The sequence below is a fragment of the Rhinoderma darwinii genome, chromosome 11 (genome assembly GCF_050947455.1).
Source record: "Rhinoderma darwinii isolate aRhiDar2 chromosome 11, aRhiDar2.hap1, whole genome shotgun sequence".
In the NCBI taxonomy this organism is placed as follows: Eukaryota; Metazoa; Chordata; class Amphibia; order Anura; family Rhinodermatidae; genus Rhinoderma; species Rhinoderma darwinii.
The window spans coordinates 15,546,754-15,565,764 of NC_134697.1; the positions used below are offsets into that span (position 1 = coordinate 15,546,754).

General features: G+C 44.5%; 1 protein-coding gene across 1 annotated transcript in view; it reads right to left on the bottom strand.

The window, feature by feature from the left end:
* RRP12 (ribosomal RNA processing 12 homolog) overlaps positions 1 to 18,927 on the bottom strand; it is a 52,408-nt gene extending 33,481 nt beyond the window's left edge. The window contains exons 1-16 of the mRNA XM_075843043.1: positions 18,693 to 18,927; positions 14,085 to 14,305; positions 12,560 to 12,643; positions 11,522 to 11,598; positions 11,306 to 11,411; positions 9,717 to 9,833; positions 9,474 to 9,612; positions 6,627 to 6,754; positions 5,220 to 5,318; positions 5,014 to 5,105; positions 4,310 to 4,421; positions 4,024 to 4,124; positions 2,888 to 3,002; positions 2,645 to 2,787; positions 2,387 to 2,508; positions 1,188 to 1,252 (exon numbers count right to left, since the gene is read on the bottom strand). Coding sequence (XP_075699158.1) covers positions 1,188 to 1,252; positions 2,387 to 2,508; positions 2,645 to 2,787; positions 2,888 to 3,002; positions 4,024 to 4,124; positions 4,310 to 4,421; positions 5,014 to 5,105; positions 5,220 to 5,318; positions 6,627 to 6,754; positions 9,474 to 9,612; positions 9,717 to 9,833; positions 11,306 to 11,411; positions 11,522 to 11,598; positions 12,560 to 12,643; positions 14,085 to 14,305; positions 18,693 to 18,831 — 1,860 coding nt within the window. The 5' untranslated portion in view covers positions 18,832 to 18,927. The remainder of the gene's footprint in view (positions 1 to 1,187; positions 1,253 to 2,386; positions 2,509 to 2,644; positions 2,788 to 2,887; positions 3,003 to 4,023; positions 4,125 to 4,309; positions 4,422 to 5,013; positions 5,106 to 5,219; positions 5,319 to 6,626; positions 6,755 to 9,473; positions 9,613 to 9,716; positions 9,834 to 11,305; positions 11,412 to 11,521; positions 11,599 to 12,559; positions 12,644 to 14,084; positions 14,306 to 18,692) is intronic.
* Between the last annotated feature and the right edge of the window lie 84 nt (positions 18,928 to 19,011).

The following is a 19,011-nucleotide window of genomic DNA, read 5'->3' on the forward strand; positions in this document are numbered from 1 at the left end:
AAGTGATCAAAATTACTAATATAAACTACAACTACAACTCGCCCCGCAAAAAATAAGCCCTCATACCGCTAAATAGACAGAAAAATAAAAAAAAGTTATGGCTCTCAGAATATGGCGAAAAAACGTAAAAATTTTTCCTTACAAAAGTAGTAAAACATAAAATTAAAAAAAAACATGCATTTGGTTTCGCTGTAACCATTTGACCCGCAGAATAAAGTGAACGTGTAGTTTTACCTCCCGGTAAATGCCGTAAAAAAAAAAACACCCAAAAATTTGAGGAATCGCTGTTTTTTTCCTATTCCACCATACAATTTTTTTTCCCCTTTTTCCCCACTACATTATATGGTACAATAAATGGTGCTGTGAAAATCTAGAACTCGTAACGCAAAAAACAAGCCCTCATACGGCCATATTGATGGCATTAAAAAAAAAAAAAAAGTTACGGCTTTTGGAAGGTGGGGAGGAAAAAAACAAAACTGAAAATCTGAAAAATGGCTGCGGCGGGAAGGGGTTTAAGATCTAGACTGCCTTTAAATTAATGTTGGCAGAACCTCAATCTAATGTGTATGGGGGGCTCCTGCTTCCCCCCCCCCCCCCCTCCTGATGGAAAAACGACATGCACGATCCTTTTGCTCTGCCGGAAGATAAGCCTCGGGCCGCAGTATGTCCCCGCCTGAATTGCGTCTGAAAACAGTCCGTGTGAACATACCCTTATATGCACCTGCAGATTTTGCTGCGGATCTGCAGAAAATTTGCAACACTAAGAATTTCTTCTTCCCCATTAACCTAAAAAAGGAAAAATCCGTAACCGCGCTCATTCTGCGTCATAAGTACAGCTCACATATACCTGCTGTGAGAGTAGTATGTAATAGTGGCAGGCGGTGCTGGCTTATATTGCTATAGAAGAACATGTGCGCACTATCCTACTGTGCACGCACGGAGTCTCATCGTTTCGCTTATTCATGGGGAGATTCCTTCAGCCAATTGCACTTATTGACAGATTTCTTGCTATTAACATGGAAAGGAAGACAGCTGTCAATCATCGCTAGTGGAGAGGGAAGATCCTCAGCTCATGAATAAGACAACCGCCAGGACATAACGGCGGGGCGCGCGCGCTCACAAGTACAAGAAAGTGCTGAGAGAAACCGGCTCGTTCCTGGGGGAGTTCTCATTCTGGACAGACTTACTTGCCACTGAAGAGTCTCATAGATCTTGGCCTCAAGATTTCTGCCAGCCCCTGCGAGTTCATTGGCTAGGAAGAGTAAATATGTCAGACGCACATTAGATATTTTTACACAATTTGTCTTATTTTATAAAAAATATTTAACAATTTCTAAATGGAATTTTAAAAGGGTAGCCAAACTTTGAAAAAAAAAATAAAAAAAACAAACTTTTGACATGTCAGAAGTTTCGATCGGTCAGGGTCCGAGCACTGAGACCTCTACCGATCGCTAAAAGAGAGCAGCAGAAGCGCTCGGGTGAGCGCGGTTTCACTTCCATTCCATTGGCTTTCCTTGGAAAGCCGATGTAGCGTTGTACGGACTAATAAACTTTCTAATGAGTCCGTACACGTCTCCGAGGAAAGCCGATTAGAAACGAAGCGCAGCAACCCTCACCTGAGCGCTTCCACCGCTTTATTTTAGCGATCAGTGGGGGTCTCAGTGCTCGAACGCCCACCGATCAAAAGTTCTGACATGTCACAATGACACGTCAAAAGTTTTTTAAAAGCTTAATTACCCTTTAAATGTCCCACAAACATTTGCAGATGTTATTCTAACTTTTGGGCAGCCTACATATATTTCTATAGTAACATAGGGACCTTCATATGTTCTCATACTGAAGAATCTAAGGTACATGTTGTGTTTTCTATATAATATTTAATTACACAATTTAAAAACGTACTTTGTGTTTCAATTCATATACATTTATCAAATCTCCTCTCGCTGTCCGTGAATCTGAACTTTCTTGTTTCATCCCAAGACTAAAACCCCAATACTGACCCAATACTTCTCACAGCTGAGTTTGCTACAATGGTATCCAGTGAAGGCAATCCCCTAGGAGCTAAAAACATCAGTACAAATATTTCTCGTGTCCTAAAAGTTCGCTACACTGTATCAGCGCAAGTAAAATGTATCAGCCTCAGTTCACAGGGTCTAGACTGGAAACAATTGTAGCAAACACTCAGATGTAAGAATATTCGTTTGGTACGGGTTTCCAACCTCTGAATACGTACTAGAATATTCCCACCCGCTGACAGCAAGTAGAGATCTTGAACACGGCGATGAATTGAAATACAATTGTACTTTAGAAAGTTGCAAAACCTGAAAGCAAGTTGTTAACATGTACTAAGGTGGAGACATTACTGAAGCACTTAGATTAAAATCACCTCGTTTCTTCAGGTTTTCGGCCAGGGGCAGGAAATATCTGGTGAAGAACTCCAGCTCTGTGTTCTTCACGTAGTCTCTGATCACAGGCACCAGCCAACTGCGTGGGAAGTCCGAGATGTCCCTGACAGGACGACAGACTCTTATAAATATCAGCTCGTTTTTACAGATAACCCAATATGTACCCAATATATCTACTTCATATCAACCAGACGACAACTCCTGTGTAACATTCACCCAGACTAGAAGAAAACGCTTACTCTGTGAGGTCAATCTGCAGCGGGACGGCTCTCAGGACCACCTCGGGACCCATGCTCTCCACAGCTGCTCCCACCGCACGATCCAGCTCTCCAGTATGAGGGAACTGGGGCGACATTCGGAGGTTGGCAAGAGTCTGCAAACACTGCAATGCAAAACGGTCAGACCTTCGAGCACTCCATAGAGCACACAGGAGCAGCTACATTACGATCGTCGCCCATCTGCGGGTCCATTATATAAATTACCTTCTTCATAAATGGATGGCATAACTTTCCAGCAGCCTCAAAAAAGGTCTGCAGAACCTGAAGGACGAAGACCCAGGTAGCGTGGAATTTGTATGATAGACCTTCTTCTACAAACCTGGAAAGATAAATACATAGGACTAGTTATATACTCCATAACCCCTGCACTATACAATACAGCAAAAACACATTCAAGAGACCTCGAACTGGAAATGGAGGGGCTGTGGTTGGCTATGGGGGAGAATTGTGGCACCCGCTAGGACGATGTATTGGTTGGCACTTGGTGGTGTGGCTGTTGCTGACACCAGGTGGGTACTGTAACGCACACCTCAGCTGCTGCAGTCCCTCGTTTTGAATGATCAGGTTATTCAATCGGTGATTGATATGAAGCTCCCGCTTTTATTTCAAAAAGAGGTTTAGTAGCAGCGGAGCTGTGTATTATAATTCAATACCCCTAATATCGATGATTAATAATAATCGTAGTAACTGAGACCGGAAGGCACAATCTTCAGGAACTCTGCTTGCTGCCAGTCAATGACAGACTTTTTTGCTCAAATCCAGGAGTTAAAGCCTGTCCTGCTCATGTCCAACTGAAACCAGTGCACAGCTCATTAAGTGACAGCAAGCAGAGATTTTGTAACTAGCATAGCATTGAACCATAAACTATACTGGAGAGCTGCAGAAGGTTTCATTATACTGTGATTGACCTTAAAAGGGATTTTCCAGGTTGTGGGCTGTTTTTTATACTGATGGTTTATCCGGAAAAAATTTCCTCATTATATGATCAGTGGGGGTCCGACACCCGGACACTGCACCAATCAGCTGTTCTGGCTGCCTCCAGTCGCTACGCAGAGGCGGCCACTATACAGCGATTGGAGCCTCCTGCTCCCGGTGCCGACCCTGCATAGCTTCCGGCGACTGGTGGCAGCCGGGACAGCTGTTCGATCCGTGGTGCGGTGTGTCGGACACCCACGATCATACACCGATGACCTATCCTATGAATAAATGATCAGTATAAAAAACAGCCCTGAACCTGGACACCCCTTTAATTACATAAAACCCCTTAAAAATCAGAGTGGAGCTCAAAACAGTTATACCAAAGACGGCCAATCACAGGACGGGCTTTTATTGTCACTCACTTAAACATTTTATAGATGTGACCAGCTGGTCCTGCCACCGGAGAGGGAGTCACTGGCCCAATCTCTGCAATATGAGGCGCAACACATTCTCTAAGAAGAGACTGGGGAGAAGGCAAATACAGAAGAATTAATGTAATTCATACAGCAGAACAAAGAACACTAATACCAGCCATTAAACAGTTCATTTGATCAAATTAAGAACTTGGGGTGACATCAGTGAATAGGTTGCTTGTATTATTAACTAACCCCCCCCCCCGTCCCCCTCGATTTCTGTTTGAGTACATACCTGCAATGTGCGAGCAGCCGCAGACACAACCTGCGTGTGAGGCGACAGGAGGCAGTTCATGGTTGTGGAGAAAAGGCGAGGAAGATGACCAAGACACAGCTCACTCTGCAAGCTGCAACAACAATCACATCACTGCAGAATCAGCATGACGGAGTAGGTAGCCTATCTCAATGAAATTATTTTTATTGTACCACTGAATCTAAACTGAAACATGAAGCAACTTCCCAATAAGTCGTGATCAAAAATGTCCTATCGTTTTGTGTTTACAGCTCCTATGCGTCTCCCAAATTACAGGCTATAAACAACCCAGTGTAGTATGTTCTGGCAGCCATACTCCCTTCTGTTACTTACCTTCAGTAGGTTAGTGAGAAGATATAAAAGGCTCCCTCAGCTCTACAGAGCTTTACTATTAAAGTTGCTGGATAGAAGCGATTGTTTTCTGTTATCAGCTGACTTATGTACATATTGCTGAATTCCTGCAGTGTTGGTTGTACGTAAACTATTGCATATTTAGGATCAAAATACGCAACCTTTTTTCCACTTGCTAAACTGACCGTAACAACACAGGGGCTGAGTGATGAAATCTGCCATCTAGTGGTGAAATATCAAACTACTGGATAGCGCAGTTGGATTACAATGCAAAACACATCCATGGATTTGTATTTTTTTAAGACTTTCCCTCATATTATAAATAGTTTCCTTACCGGGACAAATTTATGTGAGCCTTTTCCATTACAGCCAACCATGCCAGCAAGGGCTGCAAGTCGTTTTCATTGGGCAGATAGTCATACAGAGCCTGTAAAAATAAATATATATATCAGCGGGTATAATAAACCAATGGCTCACATAAAAGCTGCTGTAAAATGGAACATAATATGTGGCATAAAAGGGAATATTGATTTATACTCACAGTGATAATCTGGGCATTGAGCTCTGCAGTCAGGTCTTGGGTGCTTGGGATAGAGTTGAAGAGGGCATGAAAAGCTTGCATCGCACAGGCGGTGATCAACTGCAGAATGAAGAAATAAAAATAAAAAAACGTGACTGCCATAAACTATCAGCATTTAATCTTCATACTTTTCCTGTGTCTTTATATCATCCTGCTGCCTCGGACATTTTAAACCCTGCTCGCTCTAGTTTTGCACAAATATCTATTACTTGACCTGGATAAAATCTTTCAGGGGGTCTTTGTGAATTATAGGTCTTCAAAAATAAGCAAAAATAAAAAAACTCTAGCGCCATCTATAGGTGACTATCCTATAAATCAGTGTCCCACCACAACTTTACAGCGGTTTTAGGCTGAATTCACACAAACATCATTTTGCCACGTTTTTCGCGGCGCAGTTAAATGCATTTTTAGTCAGCCCGGATGTTACATGAAAGAGAAGCTACATTTTTTTAAAACCTATGTTATAGTGACACGTCAAAAGCTTTGATTGGAAGGGGTCCGAACACGGAGACCCTCAACGATCGCTAAAACGAAGCGGAAGAAGCACTCAAGTCAGCGCTCAGCCGCTTAATTTCTGATTGGTTTTCCTTGGAAAGCAAAGCGAGTGGTGTACGGGCTTAAACTTTCTATTGAGCCCGTACACTGCTCCAAGGAAGGCCGATCAGAAACAAAGTGGCACAGCGCTCACACAAGTGCTTCTGCTGCTTCGTTTTAGAGATCGGTGGGGGGGTCTCAGTGCTCGGACCCCCACCGATCAAAACTTCTGATATGTCAAAAATTTAGATACACTTTAAAGTCTATAGTAAAATATAAAATGCTCTACATACAACTGCGTTTTGGTTTATGGCGTTTGAGAGACAATTTCATGGTCAGCGGTGTTTTGCTTTTTCCAAACGCAGCAGGCTCTGGGCATGGCTTTTTTCCCCCCAAGTCTAGTCTACAGGACTTCAAAAATGCCAGAAAAAAAGGGAGTGCAAAATGACACCAAATGAAAAAACGCCCCTAAAAACATTCCATTCTAAATCTAAATAACGGAGGCGGATAGGAAAAAACAATGTAAAGTGCCCCAGGGCTTGTGCAGCCCCCTCCATTACACGCTGCACATGTATGGGCAGGTGAAAGGTTCTCTTTAAGGGACTTACGTGCTCCTCTTCGTCGTTTACACAGGCACGTTGAATCCTAGGGATAGACCATCAATTTTAAAACCCTGGGTAACCTCGAACCTTAAAAGGGGTATTCCTATTTTAAACATTTATGGCATATCCTTAAAAAAAGCCTGATAGACGAGGGTCCGAGAGCTGCGCATTCCCATATACTAAAGATAAGCCTGACGATTGTGATATGGTTTATACTTCTATAAAAACTCACCATGTGACTCAAGGTCATGACTTTCAGTAAGGTCTCACAACAAGACTTCACTAAACTGACAGGGAAACAAGGCAGCACGTCCTTCAGCAGAGTCAACATGTGCAGGGTGGTGGTGGCTTCTTTGCTGCCTGTCAAAAGCAGGAAGAGAATCAAAAATAAATGGGTGAAGCCGTGTCCTAGTAACTTATTTAGAACGACCTTGTAGTAAAATGGACCAGAGTTTTAATTTAAAGGACGAGTGTCGCGAAAAAATATATTTTTATATAAATTTGCTTTTAGTGTTTTATTAAAAAATGTTTTATTTATTTGTGTGTTTGCGTTTTACTTTTTAACTTTTTCTTCCCTATGGGGGCTGCCATATTTTTTTTCATCTCTGTATGTGTCGATTAACGACACATACAGACATGGAATACGGCACATACAGCCCCATAGTGAATGCGAACGGGGCCCGTTCCATCCACTATGGTGCACGCCGTCTGTGTGGGAACGGCGCATGCGCCACTCCCACACAGTCCAAATTGAAGGTCTTCGGCCGAGCGACGTCCGGCGGCATTTTCTTGTGGACCGGAAGCCGCGGCCGGACAGTAAGATTACTACTGCCGGTCGCGGCTTCCGGACTGTGTTCTGAAGCAAGCACTTGGAGCGGAGGAAGCAGACGGACCGGAGGGAGCGGCGGCGGCAGGAGCAGGTAAGTTAGGTCTCTGTATATACATGTTTTACTGTGTGATTACTACCGTATGTAAACCTACTACACTGTGTGTTAGCTCAAAAAATGGCGGCACACAGTGTAGGAGATTAGACCGTTCAATCCCCTCCTTTCTCCCAGCACTAGCCAGGATAAAGGAGGGGGGGATTCTGTGAGCTCAATAGAGCGAGTGAGTCTTCTCAAATTTTGCAGCATAAAGCAATGAGGTTGCTTTACCACATGCCAATGCTGCAATTTTGGGAATTGCTCCATCTAGTGCCCAGCACTGGGAAAGGTTATAAATTAGAATCGAATTTATAATATTTCCTGACTCGTGAAAAACTAAAAAAAATTAGAACAATGTTTAATCACTTATACACTAACTGTTAAAGAGGCTCTGTCACCAGATTTTGCAACCCCTATCTGCTATTGCAACAGATCGGCGCTGCAATGTAGATTACAGTAACGTTTTTATTTTTTTTTAAACGAGCATTTTTGGCCAAGTTATGACCATTTTTGTATTTATGCAAATGAGGCTTGCAAAAGTCCAAGTGGGCGTGTTTAAAAGTAAAAGTACAACTGGGCGTGTATTATGTGCGTACATTGGGGCGTTTTTACTACTTTTACTAGCTGGGTGTTCTGATGAGAAGTATCATCCACTTCTCTTCAGAACGCCCAGCTTCTGGCAGTGCAGACACAGCGTGTTCTCGAGAGATCACGCTGTGTCGTCACTCACTTCCTGCCCCAGGTCCTGCATCGTGTCGGACGAGCGAGGACACATCGGCACCAGAGGCTACAGATGATTCTGCAGCAGCATCAGCGTTTGCAGGTAAGTAGCTACATCGACTTACCTGCAAACGCCGATGCTGCTGCAGAATCAACTGTAGCCTCTGGTGCCGATGTGGCCGTCACGATGCAGGACCTGTGAGTGACGTCACAGCGTGATCTCTCGAGAACACGGCTGTGTCTGCACTGCCAGAAGCTGGGCGTTCTGAAGAGAAGTGGATGATACTTCTCGTCAGAACGCCCAGCTAGTAAAAATAGTAAAAACGCCCCGATGTACGCACCCAATACACACCCACTTGGACTTTTGCAAGCCTCATTTGCATAAATACAAAAATGGTCATAACTTGGCCAAAAATGCTTGTTTTTTAAAAAATAAAAACGTTACTGTAATCTACATTGCAGCGCCGATCTGCTGCAATAGGAGATAGGGGTTGCAAAATCTGGTGACAGAGCCTCTTTAACTAAAAAAAAAAAAAAATGTTTTTTCTAGCGACACATTCCCTTTAAGTCAAGTTCTAGTTGTGATAGCAGCGACTGTGGGGGGAGCTGATAGCCCGGTCTCCTCACAATGCTCCTCCCTAACGCCCTAATCAGATGGATGTCAAGCGCACTATAAAGTCCCCCCCAAATGGAGCAGTATAATGGGAGCTTCTTACTGATCTTACTGTCAGTTATCCGATTAAAACATTAGTCAACCCCACATTGGCCTGAAAAGTAGGAAAATATATTACATAAGAAATTAAGAAAACATAGTTTTTAGTACTACTGCCCCTTTAAATGAATTTCAAGGAAGAATAAAGCAGGGAGTCATGTACGGTAAGAAAAATTGCCGCTGCACAGTTAATATTATGCATTACGGTTTGTGGTTAAAAAAGTTTGTTCGGTTTTTTTTTGTAAACCATTTACATACCCTTATTCCCTGCAGTCTCCTATTTCCTGCACGCAGCCATTCCTGGAGCTGCCACCATTCTGCCTGTGGCATCTGCACCTCCCTTCTGATTGGCGGCGGCTCCGGAATGACCGGGTTACAGAGGCTGATTTCGCGAGAATAGGTAAATCTCGCGAGATCAGCATATCTTCTGCATCTCTATGAAGCGGTCCGCATTGATTGGATCAGGGAGAAGACAACGCCTACTGAGGAGAGGTTAAGCCTCTACCTCCCTGCGCTACCAATGCTAGTAAGTAGTATATTGTGCCCCAAACCAGGGTGCCTGTCATAGCGATACAATGGAGAGGACAATTGAAAAAAAAAAAAATCAAAGCGTGCGAGAACAAGACCGCAGGTAATGAGGGTACGTAAACGCGTTACAAAAAAAGACTGATGACAGGTCCTCTTTAAGTTAGGATTCCTAACCCTCATTCTCCAGATCGCTTACCTCCAGACTTCTCAATTTCCTGGATACAAAATTTAGCAGTGGATTGTGCGGCTGGGTGGTGAGCGGGGGGCGAATCAGAAAACATGAACTCGCTGCCCTTTAAGATGGAGCAGACGCCAAGCTGGGCTGCCTTGCGGATCTAACAGATCATGGAAACAAGCAACAACTTAGCAAATTATAAAACAGTCCCTCCCCCCCTCACCTATACATCTATTATATCAATACATCTATTCATTAACTGACCTTTGGTTTGGCGTGGACAGTGAAGCTCAATAATCCGTGGTACACCTGCAGCGTGGATGGGTAACTCCACAGAGAGAGGTCCTGCTTGCGTAACAAAACAGCCAGGCAAGAGATGATCTAAAACCAATGGATACACCGTTTTATATGCTATATGTTTTATCATGTTATATGCAGCAAAAAGAGACATTTTTTAGTACACCAAAAATGTAGCCTAACAAACTCTTTGCCGTCAGCATCAAACCTATCAAAGGCAGAGCGCACGACTGCAAGCAGGCTGAGAATACAACGGATTCCCTGCTTGTCAATACAGAGTTATAGCACCTATGCCACTAGGGGGAGCTCACTGCATACAGATTTATACAGCTCCCATTGAGCTCAATGCTAGCTTTATAAATTCACATGCAGTGAGCTCCCCCTAGTGGTGGCTACATGCAGAAAAACTGAGCTCCCCTGTAGAGATAATTTATTAAATCCATATAGGAATCTTGGGCCTGAAAATAGCAGTGGGTGTAAACTTTACTATAAGAATTATATGTTTGACTTAGATCTTAGCGGGGCCCATTCTGAGTTTTGCTAGGGGGCCCTATTATTTCTGTGCACACACGTTTTTTGTACACTTATGATTAATCATGGAAAGGTCTGGTTGGAGTCAGGTTTGCTACTTTAGGACATGCTAAAGTAAGAATTAGTCTTACCGGTAATTCCGTTTTCTTGAGTCCCCCATGACGGCACGCTAAACGTATGCCGTCATGGGGGATGATATAGAAATGATGCGTTCACCCAGAGCCTCATACAGGCCAACCTAGAAATGAATGATAGAAGTAATCCGAAAAAAAATGTGAACCTTAGTCTGCAGGTCCTGAAACAAAGTCTCAGATCCTCCAGATCCTTTTCACTTTCAGCTCACAGAAGTTTGACATTGGGCATAGCCAGTAGGTTCGGGACTAAGCCGACCATACACGGGATAGCTGTCGGGAGATAATTCTGCTGACTGCACCATACACACCGCGCATGCTCGGCTGCGGGCGCATGATTACTTCAACACGTTTCCTGATTTGGCAGGGTCAGCCGACCTATATGCTATGTGTATGGTCAGCTTTAGCATCCCGGTCTCCATGCTCACAGACAGTAAACAAACCCTGCATGTAGTTTAATCCTGCATGGTCTCTAGAGCCACTTCTGACTAGCACCGCTTCTAAAATTATAGCACACGGCCGGGAGAAGTGCTGTTTGGGGAGAAATAAAAAGAAGCGGAAGTTACTATTGACCCTTAACGGGGTTTCCCAGGATTACAAAAACGTGTCTGCTTTCTTCCAAAAAACAGTGCCACACCTATCCCACAGGTTGTGTTTGGTATTGCAGCTCAGCCTTATTCATCTCTATGGAGCTGAGCTGCAATAACAGGCACAACCTATAAACAGGTGTGGGGCTTGTTGTCAGATTGGTGGGAGCCTGACAGCTGGGACTCTCACTGGTCAGACATCAATGGCATAACGAATCAATATACCACCAATACTTTTGGTGGAAACCCCTGGTAGGTGTGCACAGTAGCCTGTGGATATTAGAACAGGTAACGGTATACTACTTACCCATCTAGCAGCCGAGACGCTGCCACTGTTGGCCTGGGACGCCAGGATGTCCATAAATGCCTTAGAGGTGTCTGAAAACTTCTTAATCAGCACGGGGCCTGGGACCCTGGTGTATATGACGTGAATAAAAGGTCAATGCATTCAAATAATTTCTCCCTAATATTGAGGTGCAATAGAATTATATTGCCACAAAGATTTAAAGATAAAGCCACTGACCTCTTCATAACCAGATTCAGCAGATAGGCAACTGCGGCCATAGACTCCGAGGATTCAACGGCTTCCAGGGTGGTCATCTAAGAGCAAACACACAGGTCAGTCTTATCTCTCATACACATCTTGTGTTTTCTTTTCTTAAAGGGGTTGTCCAGTCCCTAAAAACTGATGACCTATCCTCAGTATAGGCCATCAATAACTGATCGGTAAGGTTCCGACTCCTGGGGCCGCCGCCGATCAACTGTTTTGAAGAGGCCGCAGCACCTGCACGAGCTGCTTCCCCTTTATTCCTTACCTGCTTGTACTGTGAATCGCCGACACACAGTGCTACAGCCTTCTCGCATTGAAGCAAATAGGAGAAGGCTGTAAGACTGTGGACCGCTGCTACAAGGGTGTCCGCGAGTCACAGCACGAGCAGGTAAGGAATGAACGGGCAGCAGCTCTCGTATGAGAGCTGTGGCCCCTTCGAAATAGCTTAGTGGCAGGGGTCCCTGGAGTCGGACCCATACCGATCAGATATTGATGGCCTATCCTGAAGATAGGCCATGAATTGTTAGGGACTGGACATCCCCTTTAATAACTATAACTTCACAACAGACAATGCTAAAACTGTGCGATAACATGATCCTGATATGCAAGAGATGTTGTGCATTGCCCTTAGGACTTCCCTACCAGATGGATCTCCGCATGAAGAATCTTTACCATCTCATTCAGCCAAACAGACCCTGCTCTGTACTGATGAGGAGCAGCAACTCCGAACAGTGCTGTCTACAGATAGTGCCTCTGGTTTGGCAAGTAACTCATGTTTTTAGGATCTATAAAAGGGTCGGACATTGACTACAGGGTAGTCAGAGAAGCAGTTTTCTTCCTTCTGGAGGAGAGCTAATTTGCATACTTTTTCCCAGGGGGCATTGCCCTTAACACTCCTTTCCAGCTGGATCTCCGCAAGGAATACAGTACCTTCCCAGAGTTGTTGTTACTGGAGTCACAATGTAAGGTCAATATAAAGCGCCACCCTATGTACGGAGGAGAAACACTCACCAGCGCTGCAAAGTATTCTGTCTCGGTCTCCTTTCCTCCCTGGGAGCGAATCACTTCAGTCACGGCCGCCAGCACCGCACAGATCTGAGACAAAATCACAAGTTACTGGACAGATTCATTCTTCGTGATAAAACCGCATCCCCACCATAAACCATCACATGATACAAACATGGAAATTGTCATTTAACACTGGATATTAAGGCATAAAGATGTATATTCATAGATATATGCACATGGGGTAGTACACAAAGCTGCATGAGCCGGTCACCAGCCAGTATATGTGTATGACAGACATGTAGTGTTATAGGGGAGGGGGGGGGGGGGATACTGCTGAATGAGGGGGGGGGCCCCATGACTAATGTAAAAGCAGGGCCAGGGAAAGGAGTCAGATTAGGGAATGTCATAGGCCGGTTTAAAAAGATGTGTTTTCGGGGCATGTTTAAAGCTGTGGATGTTGGGAATTGATCGGATTGTCTGGGGTCATACTGAATAGTTCCTCCGTCAGATGCCGTATATATGGAGATAGTCTCCCCTATAAGCAATACTTCCAGGGAAGAAGTACCTCCATATATACTGCATCTGATGGAGCACCCCACAACTCCTCGTTGTACCTCTGTATGAAATTGGAGATAGAGGTACATTAGAGGGCTCATGGACTGTGGAAGCCCTATCACGGCTCCGCACAAAACACAGCTGTAATATGGTTCGCCTATAAGGCCTGAGGCCATGTTCAGACCGCGTGTATTTAACGCGTATTTTGGCGCATTTTATGAACCGAAACGCATGTCAAAATATGCTTTATTAAGCTTCACCTTTAATTCAATGGGAAAGCATGCCGTTCGTACATACAACGCGCTTTTTTACGCAAGCGCATTTAAATAACCTGTCGCGTAAAAAAACCTGTATTTTAAAAAGCGCTTTACAAAAACGCTAGCGTATTAGATACGTTACCACACCGTTTTTTTGTGCGCCGTGCAGACATGCCCCAATAGTGATTTTTCCGGTTTTATGTGCTCAATGAGTTCTACAACTTTCTAATTTACTCTATGTTTTAATTCCTCAATAAATGCAAAATCTCTGCTTGCTGTCAGTGTATGGGAGAATTACTTTTTACAAAAAGAGGCTGAAAACCCACACAGACCTTCTACTTTTCACAGCTGGGAGGTTTCTTCAATTATAACCAATGTGGACAATATGCTGTGAGCTAATCATGCATGCACTGACACATTGTAACGAATTATCAGGACAGGAGAATGATTTGCGCTGCTGATGCCTTTAGATATGATTGTCTAGACTGGATACAATTATAGCAAACCCTCAGCTGTGAGAAGTATTAGGGCTTTGCTCTGGCTCATAGAGGGCAAGCCCAATCAGGAGATCCCCTCTATCCTAATAGGGAATATGGAAAAACAATTGGCCTGTTGGAGACCGTCAGTAAGGAATCTCCCGATTCACGGTCTGACACATCGGTCGTCATATCAGGCTATAGAAGTGGGCAGAGTAACTAGTGGGACATCTACTGTACCTCTTTATGAGCCGCTGAGTTGGACTCCCAGTATCTCTGCACTTTGCCAAAAGTAACATTGGTGCAGTCGGACAAGCCGCTCAGGTAGGTGGCACCGGACTTTTCTGTCGCAGCCATTTCAGCATCTTCCAGGTGTTCCTCAGGCTTCTTCTGCACGGACAAGGACCCGGACTGAAGATCATTGTGGAGCTTTAGTGCGTCTACGGTCAGGTCACTTTTACCTGGAACGAGTGTGGCGATCAGAAAAGAATTAGGTCACATCTACAGGAATATACTGTACAGTCACCAAGACGCAGAGCAGAACGGAGAAGAAGTCACTATTTTTTTCATACGTGTGACAATGTAAATGTTTGCTATTTCCCACTATACATTAGATTTTCCCTTGGTAAATATTTATGCCTAAAGATGCCTACATGCACCCTCAAGCCTACACTGCCACGGTTTGAGCCAAACATCACGTGAACAGTCCTTGCTAGCCTATTAAAGAGGACCCATTATCTCTCCTGACACATCTGTTTTAGTAAATAGCTGTAACTCCCATGAAATAAACAATTCTGGAGCATTTTTATTTTTTTTAACTTTACTTTGTGCCGTTCCTCTGTTATTCCTCCTAGAAATGTATGAATACATTGACTACTGGGTGTTACCAGTTGGGGGTGTGTCCCTACACAGACTGACACTGTCCAATCAGTGCTGACCGAGTTAGGCCTCGTGCACACGGCCGTGCCCTTAATCACTGTCCGTGTCCAGCCACCCGCATTTTCAGGCCAGCGCTCCCATACAAAGAATGGGAGTACGGTCCGTAAAAAGAAAAAGATAGGACATGTCCTATCTTTTGCGGAGGCTTTCTATGGCCCGGACACCTTCCCGTAAATATACAAGAAGGTGTCTGTGGTCAAGAGAAGTGAATTGGTCCGTAACGGAGGACCGTAATTACAGTCCGCAATTACGGACAAATTCTACAGTCGTGTGCATGGGGCCTTATACTGTGTAGGGACACGCCCCTTTGGAGTGGTAACATCCAGTTGTAAATGTATTCATATATTTCTAAGGAGGAATAACAGAGGAATGGCACAATGCAGACGTTACAGCATATTGCGGCAATGCATCTGAAATGTTAACAAAAAAAAAAGGTCCAATTTGCAAATAATCTTGATTAAGAATCTCAGACTACAAACCCTGTGTAGTCCGATTGTGCAATTATATTATCTGTACTCCACTTCTTACTAATATACATTTGGTAGGTTAGTAAGAAGTAGTGGACAGATAGATGACAATGACTGTAGGATCAGACTACACAGTGTTTGTTTGTAGTCTGTTACCATGGAGACACATCGGTCTGTATAGGACGACTTTTTTTTTTTTATTGAAGACTATTAAAAAAGTTGCTTCATTTTTTCATTTTAGATGCATTGTAACATATTCGCCAGGAATTGACAAATTACTGAGGACTCTATACAGCAGTAAGACCACTCTATGGAGCCAGCAGGAAAAAAAATTTGTAGCCAGATAAAAACGTTCATATATTTGCATCTTTTTATTTATTCAAAGTGTTACGTGCACAATTGTATTGCATCCGCACATTAAAGCTCTGTCTATGAGCCATATACTGAATGCCAAGGCTTTCCTGATCCCTCAGGACGGACTCCGATCTCATCCTTCACATAAGACCCCAATGAAATAACGCTATGGCATACACCAACGTATACCAGCCCGACGGACGCCAAAAAAACCAAAACACTCGACCTCTGTCGGCTTAATACGAGAGAGATACGCTAAACATGTATGCCATGAGCTAAGCGTATATCACTAACAAGGCCTTAAACATACGACTTTTGGATGGTCGGACGTTGTGTTTTTTCCACACTGCCAAAAGACGGTAGAGACACGTGTAGCCGTGATCCACAGTATTGCAGCTTTCTTCCATTCACTTCAATGGGAAAAGGGCTATAACAATGTGAACCGCCGCTACAAGTGTGTCGGCGATTAACAGCGCGAATAATAAAAAAAATTAAGGGGAAGCAGCGCTCGATGAGCGCTAAGGCTCCTTGACAACAGCTGATCGGCAGGGGTCCCGGGGGTCAGACCCCGACTGATCAGATATTGATTGCCAATCCTGAGGATAAAGGACTGGACAACCCCTTTAATGATGGTCATATCGTCTGGATCGTAAAAGGATCGGCTGACAATCTAAAGCTAAACTGTCCGCCGACATCTGCAAACAAGGGGCTGAAATTTTGGACTTCAACAAGCCAGCGGTCTCTTTGTTCCCCCGGGGATCTGAGCTTCCATGTTTACGAATGAGTTGGGCAGATCGACATCAGTCGAAGGAGCGTTCAACTAACAGCTCTCTGATGAGTGGACGACATTAGACATCAGATTTGCTACAATGTGGTGGCGGGCACTGCCAATCTGCTACGGTCAGGGAGTTTTGTTTGTGTCAGGAAAGGGTTAAACATGAATAGACATTTTCAAGGATAGGAATGATTATTTTTCCCATAGAAAGTCGTTTGTTTTGTGGGAAAATATTAGTAATGGGTAATCGATCATCTCTGACAACCGAGCGACGCAACACATTTCCTACAGTAGAAAGTTACGGGAGTTCTACAACTTTCTAATTTGTTTTTCCACTTTATGCCCATTTTTAAAAGGTATTTGTTTGCGGTCAGTGAATGAGGACACATGTTTACATACAGAGGCAGAAAGCCTGGACATAGCTAGTCCTGCTCCGAGCTGAGAAGCGGATGCCATTGTATGGAGTCTAGGCAATGCTGTGAGCTTAGGCTAGGTTCACATGGTCGTTCGGAGCCTCTGTAAGTTCACTCATTCTTAAAGGCAAGAATAGCGCAGCATGAAGCGCTACTCACGCCATCAACATTACGGAAACCTTGATGGAACTGCAATGACCACCAACATAGGTCAACAGGGTACATCAGGTGCCATTTATATAGGTCGTACATCGGATCCATCACAGCGTTGTGGCTTCCGTTATAAAGATAAACCGAGACTCAGATGTGAACAGAGTCTAAATACATCAGCTACATCTCACTGGTAAGTTGCTACAATGTATCAGTCCGCAGTTCAGGCTCTTTATCTCACAGATCATTGTCTACAATTGTATCCACTTCTCAGCTGAGAGGAGGACTAGCTATGTACAGATTTTCTGCCACTGAATGTAAACAAAAGTGTTCTCATTCATTGACAGCAAACTAAGATCCTGAAAACGGTGAGGAATAGAAACACAAAGCCTATGGGGGTGGGGCCCTCACCGTCGCTGAAACAAAGTTGCAGAAGCACTCAGCTGAGGGACCTGCACTTTTGGCTGTGATCGGCGCTTGTCATCACGCTGAAGACGGCTCACATACAGTAAACGGTCTATGCGAGCCGCCTTCAGCCTGACAGAGCGCCAATCACAGCCGAAGGTGCTGGTTGCTCAGCTGAGCGCTTATGCACCCTTGTTTCAGCGACGGTGGGGGTCTCAGCAGCCAGACCCCACCGATCCAAACTTTTTATATGACATCAAAAGTGCAGTTACACTTTATTGATTGTCATAAAACTGCTGATTGTTTCGGATAATCGTTATAATTATCCAGCTTGCAGGGGATGTTTCCATATTCCCTTTTAGGGTATTGGATGCCATAGGGGGCGATCCCACGCTCAGGACCCCCGTTTATTAGCCGCTAAAAACAGTAGCACCAACTTCGCAGGACACGGTGTGACCACTTATTACATAGTCGCCAATTCATTTAAATAAGTACTGTGTAATAGTAAATTTCCCCTACAGCTTCCCCCAAATACTACAACTGATCACAGATGGTTCGGTATGCCGGACTTGCGGATCAGCTGATTGCGGGAGGCTTTTTTGATAACCCCCACTCTAAGGCTGGGTTCACAGGTCACGGTCAAAGTGCATGCTTTGCGAAAATCGTGCCGTGTGAATCCAGCCTAAATACTGCTGCCCCAGCAATCAGCTGATCGCATTAAACCCGTCTCCTGGAGCCCCCGGTCATCAGCCGGCTATCTCCAGTCTGTTGTATGGGAGCTACGGAAACAAGCAGCATTCTTCACTTAACCCCGTGGGGAATCTGCAGCCTGTGGGGACTGGGAAAATGGTGTTTACCCATTCTCAAAATAGGTGCTGGTCCCAAAGCTGGGATCCACATCTATCAGACATTTACTACATATCCTGTGGATATGTCATAAATGTCTAAGATGGGAATACCCTTTTAAATGGGGGGCCCCCCAATCAGGGGACCCTTACAGACACGGACATCCATATGCCATCTGTAAGCAGCCCAACCAGGACATATTTTCATCCTCTGAACATAAACAAGTGTTGCCATTCAATGACAAAAAGCAGAGATATTGAAAAGGTCAAAAACGTAAAGATCCAAGTCTATTAACACGTTTCACAAGTCCTCATTATGTAATGATCAAGTTTTATTTACACAAACCTGGAAAAACCCTTTAAGGATCGCAAATTCTGAGATGCCCCAATGCCATCACCCTCTGTCCCTCCTAATCCGGAACTATGATCGTGTCTGTGGCATCACTGCTGTCCACAATGTAACACATCAGCAACAACCCGCAGCTGATAACTCCTCTCACCTGACGTGCGGCTGAAGAACCGGCTTCTTGCTGCTTCCCTGTGCCGATTGGCCTCTGGGTTGGAATCGCTGCTGTGTCCCTTCTTCCAGCGCTTCACTTTACCGCCGGTACCGGAGCGGAGTTTTCCCGTTTTCCCCATGATGACTGATTACTCCGGCTCCACGCTGTATCCACGTGTGGCCTCCAATACACAGCGATTACTTCCGGCTCCAACCGGGAGCCCAGCACTCTATGGTGTGTGCGCTTCCAATACACGCGACTGCTGCGTACTGCCACCTGGTGGTCAGTGGGATACTGCAGGGGGAAGTCATCCTAAAGT